Below are 16,855 nucleotides of genomic sequence, written 5' to 3'. Positions count from 1 at the left end.
ACCCAGGTCTCTCACATTGCAGGCAGATTCTTTACCTACTGAGCCACCAGGATAACCCAAAAATACTGTAGTGGCTAACCTACTCCTTCTCCAGGGGAACTTTCTGACCTAGGAATCAAACCAGGGTCTTCTGCATTGTAGGCAGATTCTTTACCAGCTGAGCCACCAGGGAAGCCCATATGCAGATAAATATTCATACATACACATACATGACCCACTTTATACCGGAAACCCAACATTGTAAGCCAACTGTATGCTTCAATTAAAAATAAATAAATAAAAGCTTAAAAAAAAAAAAGGGAGGAGAGAAAAGCTGGAGAGCTTGTTGACTAGATCTGTGTGTCACTGAGGCAAGGCATGAGGAGGGCGGAAGAAGGACCCCCCGGCAGCTGGGCCAGGAAGTGGGCCCAGAGCCCACCCCCAGGGCTGCCAACCCACAGTGTGTGGAACACCGGTGTGCCTCAGAATGTTCGCACCCACAGGCTTGCTCGATGGCCTAGACTGTGGTCACACAGGCCTGGGTGTCACTGCAGCCCTCCGGCCCAGGTGCTGCCTGTGTTTATAGCTGTCGCTGCTGGAGTGGGTCCCTGGTCTGGGTGCAAGGGCGAAGCGACGAGACTGCTCCTCCCTGACTGCCAAGCCCTGTCCACGGGGAGTCAAGAGTTGGGCCGGGGGAGCTGTCTCCATCTCCTGGCAGACGTACTCGTTCATTCCCATGAGCACGACAGGAGCTGGGGCTCCGGCAGGCAGGTGTACTTTAAAGAGCCACAAATGGAACACACGTTCAGAAAATAGCCTCGGCATCACAGGCATTTGGGGCTGGGTCCTTCTTTGAGCTTCCCCAGTGGCTCAGATGGTAAAGAATCTGCCTGCAACACGGGAGACCCAGGTTCGATCCCTGGGTTGGGAAGATCCCCTGGAGAAGGGAATGGCAACCCACTCCAGTATGCATGCCTGGAGAATTCCATGGACAGAGGAGGCTGGTTGGCTATGGTCCATGGGGTCGCAAAGAGTTGGACATGACTGAGTGACTAATGCTGCTTCTTTGCTGTGGGGGCTGTCCTGTGCATTCTGTTAAATAGCATCCCCTACCCACCAGATGACACTAGTACCCCCTAAATGACTCCAGACATTGTCCAGTGCTCCTGGGGTTGAGGGCAAGTGGACAAGGGGATGGTCCAACCACAAAATGACCTTGCTGATCAAATGATGATTTTTTTTTTTTAATCATAGTTGATTTACAACATTATGTTAGTTTCAGGTATACAGCAAACTGATTCAGTTATATAAATATATAAAAAACCTTGATGGGCCATTCCAGGGAGGGGCTGAGATGGGAGATGGCCCTTCCCAGAAGGAAGATGCGTCGAAAAGATACCTGCACCCCAATGTTACGGCAGCACTATTTACAACAGCCAAGACACGGAGCAACCTAAATGTCCATCAACAGGTGAAAACGGGTAACGGAAATGTGGCATGAATATGCACGGAATAGTACTCTGCCAGAAAAAGAATGAGATAATGCCATTTGCAGCAATAAGGAGAGACACAGATTTTCATACTAAGGGAAGTAAGTCAGACAGAGAAAGACAAACACCACGTGACATTGCTTACGTGCGGATTCTTTAAAAAAACGATACAAATGAACATATTTACAAATCAGAAATAGAATCACAGGCACAGAAAACAAGCTTATGGTTATCAAAGGGGAAGGGGCAGAGAGAAGGATCAATTAGGAGCTTGGGATTAAAGTATACACACATACATAAAACAGACAATCAACTATACAGCGTATAGCACAGGGAACTACACTCAGTATCTTGTAGTAACTTATAAAAGAATATATATAGAACTGAATCATTTTGTTCTACACCTGAAAGCAACACAACATTGTAAAACGACTATATTTCAATTAAAAAAAAATAAAAGGAGATGAAGAAGAGATGGTCCTTGAGGGTATTATGTTAAGTGAAGTAAGTCAGAAAAAGACAAGTACCATATGATACCGCTTATATGCAGAATCTTTAAAAAATGATACAAATGTACTTATGTACAAAACAGAAACACAACAGATCCACAGACACAGAAAATAAACTTACGGTTACCAAAGGGGCAAGGGTAGGGGGAGGCATAATTAGGAGCTTAGGATTAAAATATATACGTTATTATAAATAAAATAATCAACTGCATAGCATACAGCACAGGGAACTATATCAATATCTTATAACGAAAAAGGATCTAAAAAAGATTATATGTAGAACTGAATCATTTTGCTGTACACTTGAAAGTAATACAACATTGTAAATCAACTATATTTCAATTTAAAAAAAAAAAAAGGAAATGAAGAGGGGATGGACCTTGAGGGTATTATGTTAACGGATATGTCAGACAAAGACATACTGTGTGATCTCCCTTATATGTAGAATAAAAAAAAAAAAAAAAGAAGAAGAAAACACCCCTCAAACCTCCCAAACTCACAGATACAGAGAGCAGACAGGGGAAGCGTGTGAAGGGGGTGCAAAGGCACAGACTTTCGGTTGTAAGATGTCATGAGAAGGTAGTGTGCAGCAGGGTGACAGCGGCTAATGTGACCGTACTGCATAAATGCAAGCGGCCGAGAGAATCGATCTTGGAAGTTCTCATCCCAAGAGAGAACAAATCCCACAGCCACCGAGGTGACAAGCGTTAACTAGCCTTCTTGTGGTGGCCATTTGGCAACAGATACTACAGATACTGAATCACTCATGCTGTCCATCTGAAGCTAAAACCAATCATCGCTCGATTAAAAAAAGAAAAGAAATGAGGAAGGGACACGGCAGAGACGGCGGGGGAGGAAGCAGCTGACAGAGGCTCAGCCAGCGCAGGAAGCCTGGGCCTCGGTGGGCGGCCCCTGTGGCTGAGGCCCGGGACAGTACCTTCAGGAGCTGCGACAGCGTGTCCAGCGCCTCGGGGGGCCCGACCTCCAGGCCTTCGTCTCGGCCCGTGGCTCTCTTCCGGTAAGTGATGTTGCCTAGGTACAAGATGGCTGAGAGGATGGAAAAAATCCTGGGGAGAGAAGGAGCCAAGGTTGGGGCACGTCCCCAGTCCCAAGACAGCAGAAGCTTCCAGTGAACTGCGCTCAAGTTTCCAGCGACCTGGGCTGTATTCGTAAAACCAGCCATTCCAGTCAGAACACGCGAACTCCGAAAGATGTCCACTCCTCTGCTGGCCACTCTCTGTCAAACAGGACTTTGGAGGCATGTAGCTCTATTTTTTTTTGGTGGTAGTGGTGTTGGGAGAGCTTAAAAATTTTCTTATGGAGGCATCACCAAAAAAAAAAAATGCACACAGTTCCCCAAGTGTAGTTGCTGTTTTCTTTTTCAGCCACGCTGTGAGGCATATGGGATTTTAGTCACCCGACCAGGGATCGAACCTGCACTCCCTGCATTTGAAGTGTGGAGTCGTAACTACTGGACCGCCAGGGAATTCCGTCCCCAAGTGTTGAGTTTGATGAAGTATCACCAAATGCAGAGATGCTTGTGACTGGCACTCAGACCAAAAAAACAGAACAACATTTCAGGCCCTGGACCCTCCGTAGCTTCCAAAGAGAAACCGCTGTCCTGACATCTAACACCATCCGTGAACGTGACTTTGGTGAAATCACTTGTACTTACATCGGGCCTGTCATAGAAAAGGTGTAAGGTGGGGGAGTCATGTGTGTTACTGCATGGAGCATTGTTCATTCTTTTTTTTTTGAAAAGATTTACTAATATATTTTTCTTTTGCTCTGCCCAAGCTGCATGGCATGTGGGATGTCAGTTCCCTGATCAGGGACAGAAACTGGATCCCTTGCAGTGGAGTCCTAACCACTGGACCACCGAGGGAAGCTCCCACATTCTTTATTCTTAATGCTGCCACTTCTCAGCCCTGGCACTGCTGGTACCTGGCTTCTACCCACCTGGCCCCTCCGACCACACCTGCAGTATGACACTCAAAAGAGTCATCAGGCAAGGCCAAGTGTCCCCTGGGAGCACAATCAGAACCCCAGTAAGAACCACTGCTGTGCAGGGTTGGTGCCTGGCCAACTGGGACCTTCTTCTGCATAGCCCCTGAGCTGAGGATGGTTCTTAAGCTTTTAAAGGGTCATTAAGAAAACAGAATGTAAAGAACATGCCACAGAGATTGAGTGGCCCATGAAGCTGAAAAACATTTGCTGTCTCCAGAAAGTGTGCCAACTCCTGCAGGGATATACTGTAACGCATTGATTTATTTATCTCTGGTTGGTGGGCATTTGGGAGGGTTTCCTGGGGTTGGGGGCTGTTATAGACGAGGCTGCTGTGTGCATTCCTGTGCGTGCCTCTGGCCAAGCATGTGTATATGTTTGGTTGTGTACACGCATCGGCAGTAGAAGCTGCCCAATGGTTGTCCACAGGGCTTGGCCCCGTGGTGTCCTCCTGGCAGCATGCTGGGCAGAGGCATCCCCTCTGGGTGTCCCGGTCACCCGGGAAGGCGTGGAGAATGCTCTGAGTGGTTTTGAAGAATTAAAATAATTTTTAATTGTGGTCAAAAACACATCATATAAAATTCACTTTCTTGGCTGTTTTTAAGCATATGGCTCCATAATCTGAAGTATACCCACATTGTTGGACAAAAGCCTTGTGGTTTTTTTTGTTTTGGGTAAATATACCTGAGTAAATTTTCTTTTATTAGATTTTTTTTTCTGCCTCTATTGAGATAGTGTAGCTTTTCTGCTAATTAACAAAATCTGTTAATTAGTCTACTAATGAAGAAATTAAGATTTTTAAATGATGGAGGAATTCCCTGGTGGTTCAGTGGTTAAAACTCCACGCTTTGACTGCTGAGGGCCCAGGTTCGATTTCTGGTCCGGGAACTAAGATCTTACAAGCTGCGAGGGTGCGGTCGAAAAAAAAGAAAAGGATTTTTAAATGATGAATGACCTTTGAAAAGCCCTGTTTTTGTTTTTTTAAATATTTATTTATTTACTTGGCTGCACTTGGTCTTAGGAGCAGCATGTGGGATCTAGTTCCCCAACCAGGGACCGAACTGGGGCCCCCTGCCATGGGAGCGTGCAGAGTCTTAGCCCCTGACCACCAGGGGAGCCCCGCCCTGCGGTTTTAACTGGCATCTCCCAGTGCCTAATGGTGACAGTCCTCTGTCACTCGGGCTACTCTCCTTAGCGAGGTTCCCACCGGGGGTAGGTCAGATCTCTGAGTGACCGGTAACTTCAGTTAGGGGGAGGTGCCTGGCTGGGCCCACCCACTTACTGCTTCTTGGTGGCAGGAAGGAAGCCCACCATCTCCATGGCCTGCTTGAGTCTTTCGAAGTCATGCTTCAGGTCCTCTCCATCTTCGATCTTCAAGTTATGCTGAAAAACAAAGTCGGCAGTGCTCTGGGTACTTCTGGGCTGGGGAGGGTGGTGTGTGAGGATGATTTTGGCTGGAAGCGATGGGGCAGGGCTGGGGAGGCAGGGAATGAATGGGCTCCTTTATGCCGCCCCGCTCTGGGCCTCCTTGGAGCTGGTTTGGGGGCTGGAGAGGGCCAAGGCGGACGGCCTCTGACCCCCTGGCAGAGCGTAAACAGCCCGTGGGGAACAGAGGCCGCGTTTGTGGTTGGGGCTTGAGGCTATTTACCTGGTTGAGGTAGAAATAATCTTCAGGCTGCTTGAGCTGAAATTCCCGACGCTCTTCCTCGCTGACGCCAAGTAACAAATAATAAAACACGTGGTAGTTCCTGTAGGTCAAAATTAGGAGAAAAAAGTTGTTTTTGGAGGCTGAGCGATAGCTACTCGTCAAACCACTACTAATATTGCTTTGGAGACCAGGCCAGGGAGGAAAAAGCACCTCGATTATGTACAAATTGGAGACAATAAGTCGATTCTTATGATCTTTTTTAAAAAAAAAAAAACAAACTCCAAAAATCAAACCACGAGCTTCTCCAGTGAGTAGATTCCTCAGAGGGTGGGCACCTCTCACTCATTGGTGGACCAGAGATGATGCTAATCTGACCACATTTCAGCAGACACCCAAGCACCCACTCCAGGGAGAAGCCCCAGGGAGGCACAAAAATAAGCAGGAGAAAGTGGCAAAGCTCATGCTCATAGGAGATCCATCAGGGCCTCCTGTAGATACTCCCCGCCTCAGGACATCTGCTTTTCTCCTTCATAGGGAAGAAGGCAGACATCCGGGATCATCAAGGAAATACCCCCCTACCTCTCATCCTTCTCCTGAGAGACCAGGCGAGACTTTTCAAGCAGGTACTTTTCGACAACCGCTCTGTCATCAAGCAGAAAAAGAACCAAGTGTTACACGCTAATGCCGTTTCCCTGAAGAACAAGAATGATTCATGACTGTGGTAAAGCCAGCTGCAGATTAACAACCTTGGACCCAAGGTAAGCACAGGGACAAAAGGGTGATAGCTCTGAGTGTCGTAAACAAGCAACCTAAATGTCGTAAATACTATTTCATTCTTAAGGTAAACACTGTTGTCGTAAATGCACCTCACCCTACTGCTAGAATCTATAAAAATAAGGGACCTGGGCTGGCCACTTCTGCCCTACACACCGGATGTGGGCTGACAGTTGTGTGGAAGCCCAACCTGGCATCACTCGGGATGGCCCCGGGGGTGGCAGGAATTGAAATGATTAGACCCATGTACTCACGAATAACACTGGAAGGTTGAACCCTGCTTCCACCATCTCCCCAGCCATGAAGTGTTTCTCCAATTGAAAATTGATATACAAGATAATGGATTCACTTTTCTATTCTTCTTAAAACAGCTTTACTGATGATTGTATATGATCAACTATACATACTCAAAAGCATGCACCTAGATGAGTTTTTCACTGGGTCCTTCCATAATCTGTACATAATTTTCAAAACCAGCTTTAGAAGGTATAGCTGATGCACAACAGATATAACGTGTGTGAGTGCATGAGCTGTGACACATGTGAATCCCTGAGAGCCCACCACCATGACCAAGACAACGAACACATCCATAATCCCGAGAAGACTCCTTGGGGCCTCTGTCATTCCTCCCTGCCATCCACCCCCGAGCAGCCATGGACCAGCCCCTCTAAAGATTACTTTGGATTTTCTAGAATTAAAAAAAAAAAAACCCAAAAAACCAAAACACTCATTTAGTATGTATAGTTAACTCTTGAATAACACAAGTTTGAACTGTGGGTCCACTTATAGGTGGATATTTTTTTCAATAGCAAATGCCGTAGTCCTATATCATCTGCAGTTGGTTGAATCCACAATGTGGAACCACAGCTATTAAGGAGCTGGGGAACTGGGGGAACCTCGGATATACAGGGCCGACTTGAAGCTATCTGCAGATTTCTGACTAACCCCTGCATTGTTCAAGGGTCAGTTGGATACTGAATCTGCCTTCTTTCACTCAACTCAGTGGTTCTGAGATTCTGCCACTTGGGAGCATGTATCAGAACTTCATTCTTCTTTATGGCTAAGTAAGGGCTTCCCAGGTAGCTCAGTACTAAAGAATCTGCCTGCCAATGCAGGAGGCGTGGGTTCAATCCCTGGGTGAGGAAGATCCCCTGGAGGAGGAAATGGCACCCCACTCCAGTATTCTTGCCTGAAGAATCCCATGGACAGAGGAGGCTGGTAGATTATCCATGGGGTGGCAAAGACTCAGACACGACTGAGCAAATTGGCACAACAGCCTACATGTCTGCTGCTGCTAAGTCGCGTCAGTCGTGTCCAACTCTGTGTGACCCCATAGACGGCAGCCCACCAGGCTCCGCTGGCCCTGGGATTCTCCAGGCAAGAACACCGGAGTGGGTTACCATTTCCTTCTCCAATGCATGAAAGTGAAAAGTGAAAGTGAAGTCGCTCAGTTGTGTCTGACTCTTAGCGACCCCATGGACTGCAGCCCACCAGGCTCCTCCGTCCATGGGATTTTCCAGGCAAGAGTACTGGAGTGGGGTGCCATTGCCTTCTCCGTGTCTACATGTCTAGACACACATTTTGTTTATCTGTTTATCACTTGACGGACATGTGCGGGGCCCGGGGCCCTGAGGCTGTGTTGGTCCTGGGGCAGGAAAGGGGTACTCACACAGCCACACCCGCAATGTTAGTAGAGACGTAAGACATTTCTTGGAGCTCTACTGCGAGGTTCTAGGCACTGTTTTGCTGAGATTAAATACACTGGATTTAAATGCCCTCCGGGAGGGGCACTGTGGCTCCCACTGATGGAGGAGGTCTTAACGTGTTGTCCAGGACCCCAGAGGAGGGGGGTGGCCTGGTGGGGACCTGACTCTCATGGGATCTGCTATCATCAAGTATGTGAGCTGTACAGCTCTGCAGGTCACCCTCATCTGAGTTCATCCTGTAATACAGAAGAGGGAGCTGGGGATTAGGGCCCTGGTCCCAGGCCTGCTGAATGCTTCCAGACTGCCTCCAGGACGGCAGTCTTCTGGCTGCAGCCTTGTGCAAGCGCACACACACACTGAATGGATGGATGCATGCGCACACACCCTGCACACATGGGTTTCCAAAGGCTCAGCATGCGCGCGTCCTCTCTGCTTTCAAACTCCTATTTTCTTCCATTCCCTCCTCTGAGCAGTAACTTGTAGTTCTCAGCAGTTTTGTTTTCCTGGGCAGGGAGGCTGCCTCTGGTCCTAGACTCACGTTTCCATCTCTATCTGTGGCCAATTCTCTGTGCTGTCTCGACACATGGGCAAGGACAGTGTCCCCTCAGGGGCACCGAGTGTCATCTAACGGGCCACAGCCTTTGGTGATTACTCGTGAAGCTGGGCCCCTACATGGGTGATCTTGTACACAGCCAGGGATCCCCTCCATACTGAGCCCGTGATCCCACAGGAACACGAGGCCTTGCAAATTGGGGAACTGGGGGGAGGTGTGGACTGCCCTTGACCCTTGGCCTTGTTGGAAAGCGGCATCGAAAAGTGTCACCTGCCCAAAAGCAGAACCAGGTCTGGGCCTGCTCCCTGCAAGCTGGTGGCAGCCACTCCCTGGACAGGAAGTGCACCTCCTTCCACCCAGCGTGGGCAGGCCACCATCAAGGGCTGAGGCAGGACCTCCTTTCCTGAATCCGAGGCCATCGACAGGACTCTGCAGCTGATCTATGAGATCCAGTGACCCAGGACCACAGCTGCCCTGAGCCTGACAAGAGCCGAGGTGGGCAGGGCAGGCTGGCTGCTTAGCTGAGGGCCAGTCCTGCTGATGTGCTGGGCCAAACGGTGGCCCCCAGAAGACACGTCCACCTGGAGCGTGTGGCTGTGATTCTGAAAAAACACTTTTGCAGATGGAATTAAGTGAAGGACCTGGAGATGGGGTTTCCTCGGGGGCTCAGCTGGTAAAGAATCTGCCTGCAGTGCGGGAGACCCAGGTTTGATCCTTGGGTGGGAAAGATCTTCTGGAGAAGGAAATGGCAACCCACTGCAGTATTCTTGCCTGGGAAATCCCAGGGACAGAAGAGCCAGGCACGCTACAGTCCACAGGGTCGCAAGAGTTGGACACAACTGAGCGACTAACACTCTCATCTTTTTTTTCTAGAGATGAGATCCTCCTCCATGGTCCAGATGAGCCCTAAACCCAAGGACAAGTATCCCAGAAGACAGAAGAGGAGATCATAGAGAAATTCAGGGGAGAAGACCACATGGAGACTGAAGCAAAGACTGGGGTGATGGGGCTACAAGCCAAGGGCACTGGGGCCCCCAGAAGCTGGAAGAGGCCAGGAGGGATCCTCGCCTAGAGCCTCTGGAGGGAGCATGGCCCTTCCCACACCTTGATCTTGGACTTCTGGCCTCCAGAAGCACGAGAGAATAATTGTTTTGTGCTCCTATTGTTGTGTGCTGACTGGTCTGTGATACTCTGTTTCAGCAGCCATGGGACATGAAATGGAGAGCACAGGAAGGACTGATCTTGGGGTAGAACAGGGGCATCGAGGCTCCCACTGGCAGCAAAGGCCCTGGCTTCTGGCCTGCAGAGCCAGTCCGGGACCCAGGAAGATGTGAGGCAGCCTCTTGGTGTCTCTGCTCCCAAGGGAGCTGCTGGAACGAAAAACAATTTGTTTATGCATCTTGTACTTAGTAAGATACCATGGGCTTCCCCTGATAGTCAGAGGCTCTGCAATGTGCAGATACAATACATGGGAGAAAACCAGATTTAAAATAAGGAGGGAGGGGGAATTCCCTGGCAGTCCACTGGTTAGGACTCTGTGATTTCACTGCTGTGGCCCAGGTTCAACCCCTGGTTGGGGAATTAACATCCCAGAAGCCTGGAAGCACAGAAGAGTAGGATAGAATAGAATAAAATAAAGAGTGAAGGTCTTTCTGGAGAAAGGGCTGAGACCTGCGGGGCAAGTGGGGGAAGGAGAGTGGTTCTGCCCACGCAGAGACCAAGCTGGGCCCAGTAGCAGTTGGGAAGGGACTACTGGATGGCCCATGGAAGGCGGGGGCCATGGGGAGAACTGCCCAGTCTTGAGTGTCCCTGAAGGGCTGAATGAAGGGCAAGAGGAGATGTTGCCTTTATCGAGGGTCTCTCTCCCAACATCACTTAAGAGCCTGGGCAGAGGGGAAAAAGGAAAGAAGCCAGAGGTTGAAGGATCTGGGAAGAAAACATTTCTGTCCTTGTCTTGAACATGCACCATCAACTGAGATGATCATCAGTCAGGTTTAGGCTTATTTTTTTGGCCATACTGTGAGGCATGTAGGATCTTAGTTCCCTGACTGGGGATTGGACCCGTCCCCCTGCAGTGGAAGCATGGAGTCTTAAAACCACTGGACCAATGGGGAAGTCCCAGTCAGATTTAGATGGACAGAAGAACCCAGGTATTTTGAAATCAGTTCTCCTGGAGGACCTCTGCCTCCCCGAAACACATGAGCCTTCTTGTGGCCTCCATGGGCCTGTTGCTTGGATCTCCCCGCATCTAACATTTAAGGATTCTTATTCTACCGCTCAGAACATCACCTGGAGCCTTTGCAAATCCCACCGCCACTGTGGACTCTCACACCACAATGTGGAGCGGGAAGGGTTCCTTTAAGTCACCAGGCAATGGACATTGTGCCCAAATGTCTTTCTTTATCCCCCACTGTGAAATAGTTTTATGGCTCATAAGACCTTTGCGTGTTAAACAAAAATCCAAAACACTATGCAGTATTAAGTCACAATTATATTTTTTTAACTACTTGAAACTACTCAGAACGTACATCTTAATAGGAAAAAAATCCTACAGTATTAACTGCGGAAATCACAGTATGACCAAATAGGTAATTCCTTGTAACATCAACTCATTGCATAAGGCTTCCAGGTATTTTCTATTAGCATAACATTGCACAGGATACAAATAAACACAATTTCTTTTTTGTTTTTTTGGGGAACACAATTTCAAAGTTGCACATTTAGTTGAAGTAACTGTACCTTCACCTAAGGAACTCACATTCTGGCACAAAATGTAAATCTGTTTTAACTTCCGCCTGGCAGTCAACTTCACAATCCAGCTACCAACTATGAACTCATTTATCTCCTCATCCACCCAGCCATCCAAACCACCCATCAGTCTATATACTCACTTATGAATCCACCCATCTACCAATGATCCCATCTATCTATCCATGAATCAAACCACCCCTCCATCCTTCTATCTGTTCATCCATGAACCTACCCACCCATCATCCACCCATCTATGAATCTACCCATCCTTCTATCCACCCACCCACCCTGGAATCCATCCATCAGTCCACGTCCCATCCCTCCCTCCCTCCATCCCCCTCACCTGCCTACTTTCAGCACTTCCCTGGACAACTGCCTTACTTTGCTACCTAGCATCATGTCTCCTTCCAGCTAAAGCTAAAGGGGCACATTTGGCAAATGCCAGAGTCCACATCAACTCTTCCTAGACCCAGGGAATTAGAAACATCAAGATCGGGAAATTGGTGTGCCCTCGCCTGCTCTTGGCAAATCCCATCATGCTAGGAACTCTAGCTCATTGTACTTAACTTAGTGGATGCCTCAATGTCCTAGGCGATGCCCTGCGGCAGGTAGGTTTGGTTATGAAGGTGCTGCCCTCCTCCCCCACCCACACTTCCTGCCACCTCTCAGACTTTCATATCAATGACTGAAAATCATACTTGTTTCCCTGCATGATTCACAAATGCCTGCAAGATCGTGACTTCAGCATTCAGTTCCCTGCTGGCTCAGTCCTGGGTCCCCGCTGCAGGGAAGCCCAAGACCCCAGACTGACGGTGGAGTGCACAGCGTGGGCACCAGCTGACTCACCCTCGCACGATGCCGCTCTCCAGGTAGTTGACCTGGATGAATTTCCCAAATCGGCTGGAATTGTTGTTGTGGGCTGTTTTAGCATTTCCAAAAGCCTGCGAGGAAAACAAAAGCAGGTTTTCAGATTGTGAGGATAAAATTCCTACAGGCCTCAGCCTGGAGGCTCCCTCAGGGTGTTGTAGACCATGGTTCACTGGAAGTCACTCACAGACTCCAGGTGACACCCAGAAAACACACAGATAGGCAGCCCCAGCGCGTCCCAAGTATGTGTGTGCACGCTCAGTTGCGCCCAACTCTGAGTCCCCATGGACTGTACCCACCAGGCTCCTCTGTCCATGGGATTCTTTGGGCAAGAACACTGGAGTGGGTTGTCATTTCCTCCTCTGAGAGATCTGCCCGACACAGGGATCGAACCCATGTCTCCTGCGGCTCCCACACTGGCAGGCAGATTCTTTACCACTGAGCCATAGGGGCTTCCCACACCTCTCATGGGCTTGCTCTTTACCTCTGTGTTGACGTGAAGGAGGGGCTCAAGTTCTAAGTCCTGGACATTGGAAACACCAATCATAGGATTTTTTTTTTCAGTAGTAACTGTTCACGTAGAAAACTCTGGCTTGTGGTCAAATCCAGTCCACTGTATGTTTTTGTACTGCCTGTGAGCCAAGAGTGGTTTTTACATTTGTAAATGGTTTAAAAAAAAACAACCCAAAAAACCCAAGAAAAGTAATATTTCCTGCCATGTAAAAATCCTATTCAAGTTTCAGCATCCAGAAATGAAGCGTCCTGGCACACAGCCAGGCCTGTTCATTCACCGACCACCTACCACTGTCTTTGTGCTGTGACAGCAGGGAGCTATGACAGAGACCATCTGGCCCGCAAAGCCAGAAAATATTTACTATCCAGAATATTTATTTTCCAGAAGGAGTTTGCTGGGTGCTGGGTTGATACCAGCTCCAGGCCAGCTGCCAGCCTGCTTGTGAGGAAGCAGATGTGGGGACACGTCCCCTCCTGGAGGGTCTTGCAATACCGTGGCATGACAAGCTGGTTGACAGCAATTTAAAAAAAAAAATTAGGGTCAAAGTGACATAACATAAAACTAAGTTTCAAAAGTAAACACTTCGGTGGCGTGCACTACATTCACAATGCTGTCCAACCATCACCTCTGTTTAGTTCCAGAACATTTCTATCACCCCAACAGGAGACCCATCCTCCTCAGCAGTTACTCCCCAGGCCCTGGTAACCACCAATCTGCTTCCTGTCTCTCGGGATTTATTTGCCTGGTCTGGACACTTCACGTTAAGTGGGGGCACACACTAGATAGCCTTTCGTGTCTGGCTTCTTTCACTCAGCATGATGCTTCTGGGGTCCATCCTCGTCGTGGTGTGAATCAGGGCTTCATTCCCAAGACACAGAGGAAGTGTGCGCAGTACTCAGAGCCCACGGCTTGGCAGTGCCCCCCGGGGTCTACCACATGACCACCATCCAGATGAAAACAAGAGAACACCCTCTGTGCCCCACTCAGGTTCCTGGGGTTACCTCTTTCCCACATGGTACCCAGATAAGGGGAGGCTCGGTGGAGTCTTGGGGGAGCCTGGGGCAGGAGAAGTACCTGGGGAGTGGTGGTCCCTGTTTCAGGGAGTGACAGGCTAAAAGCAGCAAGGGTGGTGAGGCTGGGCAGAGGAGGGACGAGAGGCAGAGAGGGGATGGGGCGGGGGTGTCGCACGAGGAAAGGGAAGCTTGGCAATAGCGAAAAAGGTGTCAGGCTCACGCTGTTCCCGTTTGAGGAGGCTGAGCCCGGCAGGGAGGCCACAGCTCGGAGGAGGTGGGAAGGCCACTGCCAAGGTCTGCTGTGGGGTGGGGTGTGTATCTGCAGGTCTGGTGAGGTGGGGGACAAGGGCAGGGTGGACAGAGGTGACCAGGCTCTCAGGGAGACACCGAGAGGAGTTTGGATTTTCTCCAAGCGCTCATTTAGCAGGCAGGATGGATGCAGGTCAATCACTGATGAGCTTCCAACTCGATGCCTGGAGGCAGAAGCCCCACAGAAAAGCATCTGCTGGAAGGCCACAGACACTTCCTCAGAAAACGGCTCCATTCAGTGGAGCCTGCGATCAGGGCAGCAGCCCCCGCTGGGCTCATGCACTGGTCATGCTCCCGGCTGACGAGGTCACGGGATGTGTGACTTCCTGCCGATGCCCCTGGGGCTCCAGACCCCAGAACTGGGCATTGCTGTAGAATCTGAACCAACCACCAGACTGCCAAGCAGGGGACGAGTGATTGAGGGAGAAGAGGTCTCAGGGAGGAAACCAGGCCCAATTGTACAGGGGGTACCTTCAGGGCTCAGACAGTAAAGAATCTGCCTGCAATTCAGGAGACCAGGGTTCAATCCCTGGGTCGGGAAGATCCCCTCACGGAGGGAATGGCAACCCACTCCAGTCTTCTTGCCTGGAAAATTCCATGGACAGAGGAGCCTGGCGGCCTACAGACCATAGGGTCCCCAAGAGTCGGACACAACTGAGAGACTAACTTGCAGGGTAGGGGGGCACTTTGAGGGGAGGGGTCTTCACCTGGCTGTGTGGTGGTGGAATCTAGCCCGACGAGGTGCTTTCCAGAGTCAGACAGCGGCCACAGAGCCCCTTTCTCTTCTTCACAGGGTCTGGATGTGTGTGACTGAGCTCTAGGCCAGCTGCTGGGGCCCGGGCCCCCATCTGCTCTGCCCTCCCGGGTGTCTGTGGAACCCAGTGCAGGGTCCTCGGCCTCGGCGCTGCTGACACTCGGGGAGCGGTCACTCTCTGGGGCAGGGCTGTCCTGCGCACTGCAGGGTATCGAGGTCATTCCTGGTCTCTACCCGCCAGAGGCCGGCAGCATGTGGGACAACCCCAGAAGTCCCCACAGGGACTTGCCTGCTGGCCCAGGAGTTAAGCATCTGCCTTGCACTGCAAGGGGCGCGGGTTTAATCCCTGGTTGGGGATCTGAGATTCCACACGCCTCATAGCAACTAAGCCTGTACCCTGTAACTACGGAGCCTGAGGGCTCTGGAGCCTATGTGCCACCACCACTGAAGCCCAAGTGACACAACTATAGAGCCCGTGTGCCGCAGTGAAAGATTCCACATGATGCAACTAAGACCTGATTTGTTGTTCAGTTGCTAAGTCGTGTCTGACTCTTTGCGACCCCATGGACTGCAGCACACCAGGCTTCCCTGTCCTTCACTATCTCCTGGAGTTTGCTCAGATTCAAGTCCATCTAGTCGGTGATGCTATCTAATCATCTCATCCTCTGCTGTGATGCAGTCAAATAAATAAGAAAAAAAAAGTCCCCAGCGAGAGCTGAATTGCTGGGGGTTGAGAAGCACAGATGAAGGTAAAAGGTGTTTGTAGGAGCAGGTTGTCTGGGGCTCCCTCCTGTAATCAAGGCCCCCATATGTGCTGTAGGCCCTCATGGGCCCCCTGGTGAAGAAAACTGTCTATCCAGATTTTAATCTCCTGTTTCCCTTATGTTCAGCCTTTGGGGTAAACCCCACAGGCTCTTGAGCCACAGCTCTGGGAAAAGCAGACGGCAGATCCGTCTCCTCCTTTCCTTCCAGACCCTGCAGGGTGGTGTCTGAGCTGAGGACAGGCCTGCTTTGTGATAAAATGAGCTCCCACGAGTGAGCATGCAAAGTGCTGCCTGTCCTAACTACAAACAGATGGTGAGGGGGGTGCCTGACCCCGAGTGACACCCCTCCAGGGGCAAGTCCTGAGTCGCCGTGGTGGCTGGGTTCAAGGCCTGCCACAGAGACACCCCAGCAATGCACATTTCCACCCAGAGGAGCCACGGTGGTCCCTTATGAATGTGCGACACGTCTCTGGTGAGTTTTAAGGAAACATCCAGGCCCAGCGTCCTGGGGACCAGAGGGGATGTCTTTGGGACCAGCTCTCTGGTTCTGCGATTACCAGCACGGTGACCTCATGCGTCTGGTATGTGGTCTCAACACACTGCGACTTTTCAAAACTGATCTAAAAATATCCGGTTGGTGCTATTATACGTCCGTCGGAGGAGGAGGAGGAAATGCTGGCCTGGCACCCGAAGCGAGGGGAGCTATTGTGTAGCTGTTCCCGGGGCCGGCCAGGGGTGTGCAAGGCCTTCAAGCTCAGGGTGGTTGGTGTGCCCGGTGGATCATGTGGGGCTGGAGATAAAGGGGAGGGAGGAAGTGGGACCCGGGTGCCAGCAGTGATGTGATGTGAGCTGGCTCTGGGGCAAGGGCAGCCACAAGCTCGTGCTGTCTTCCCGGCACGCCAGACGATCCACAGCCCTGGCAAAGCACTATTTGGGAGAGGACTCTACTTTCTCAGAAATGCTGTTTCCCCTCCCTTTATAATATAAAAGACGTGTTTCTTTTTCCTTTTTTTCCTCCTTTATGTCTTTTCTTTTGGCCATGCCATGCTGCATGCGGGATCTTACTTCCCTGACCAGGGATTGAACCCGTGCCCCCCTGTGTTGGGGGCGTGGAGTCTTAACCACTGGACCACCAGGGAAGTCCTATAAAAGATATGTTTCTAATATAAAGTATATGCTTTGAAAAAAACATATAGAACCATGCTAAAAGTTTACCAAAT

At 50.1% G+C, this 16,855-nt stretch overlaps 1 protein-coding gene across 20 annotated transcripts in view; it reads right to left on the bottom strand.

The window, feature by feature from the left end:
- The window catches only part of MYO9B (myosin IXB), a 107,785-nt gene that overhangs the window by 41,985 nt on the left and 48,945 nt on the right, over positions 1-16,855 (bottom strand). For all 20 annotated transcript variants that reach the window (XR_003511996.1, XM_027548143.1, XM_027548151.1 and 17 more), the window contains 5 exons: positions 12,261-12,355; positions 6,210-6,272; positions 5,631-5,730; positions 5,265-5,365; positions 2,916-3,045 (listed from right to left, as the gene is read on the bottom strand). Coding sequence is in view for 19 of the 20 variants with exons in the window: in XM_027548143.1 (XP_027403944.1) it covers positions 2,916-3,045; positions 5,265-5,365; positions 5,631-5,730; positions 6,210-6,272; positions 12,261-12,355 (489 nt within the window). In the remaining variant the exon portion in view is untranslated. The remainder of the gene's footprint in view (positions 1-2,915; positions 3,046-5,264; positions 5,366-5,630; positions 5,731-6,209; positions 6,273-12,260; positions 12,356-16,855) is intronic.

The sequence above is a fragment of the Bos indicus x Bos taurus genome, chromosome 7, assembly GCF_003369695.1.
Source record: "Bos indicus x Bos taurus breed Angus x Brahman F1 hybrid chromosome 7, Bos_hybrid_MaternalHap_v2.0, whole genome shotgun sequence".
Lineage (NCBI taxonomy): Eukaryota > Metazoa > Chordata > Mammalia > Artiodactyla > Bovidae > Bos > Bos indicus x Bos taurus.
The sequence above is the reverse complement of the archived record's forward strand: the minus strand, read 5'-3'. Positions and strand labels throughout refer to the sequence as shown.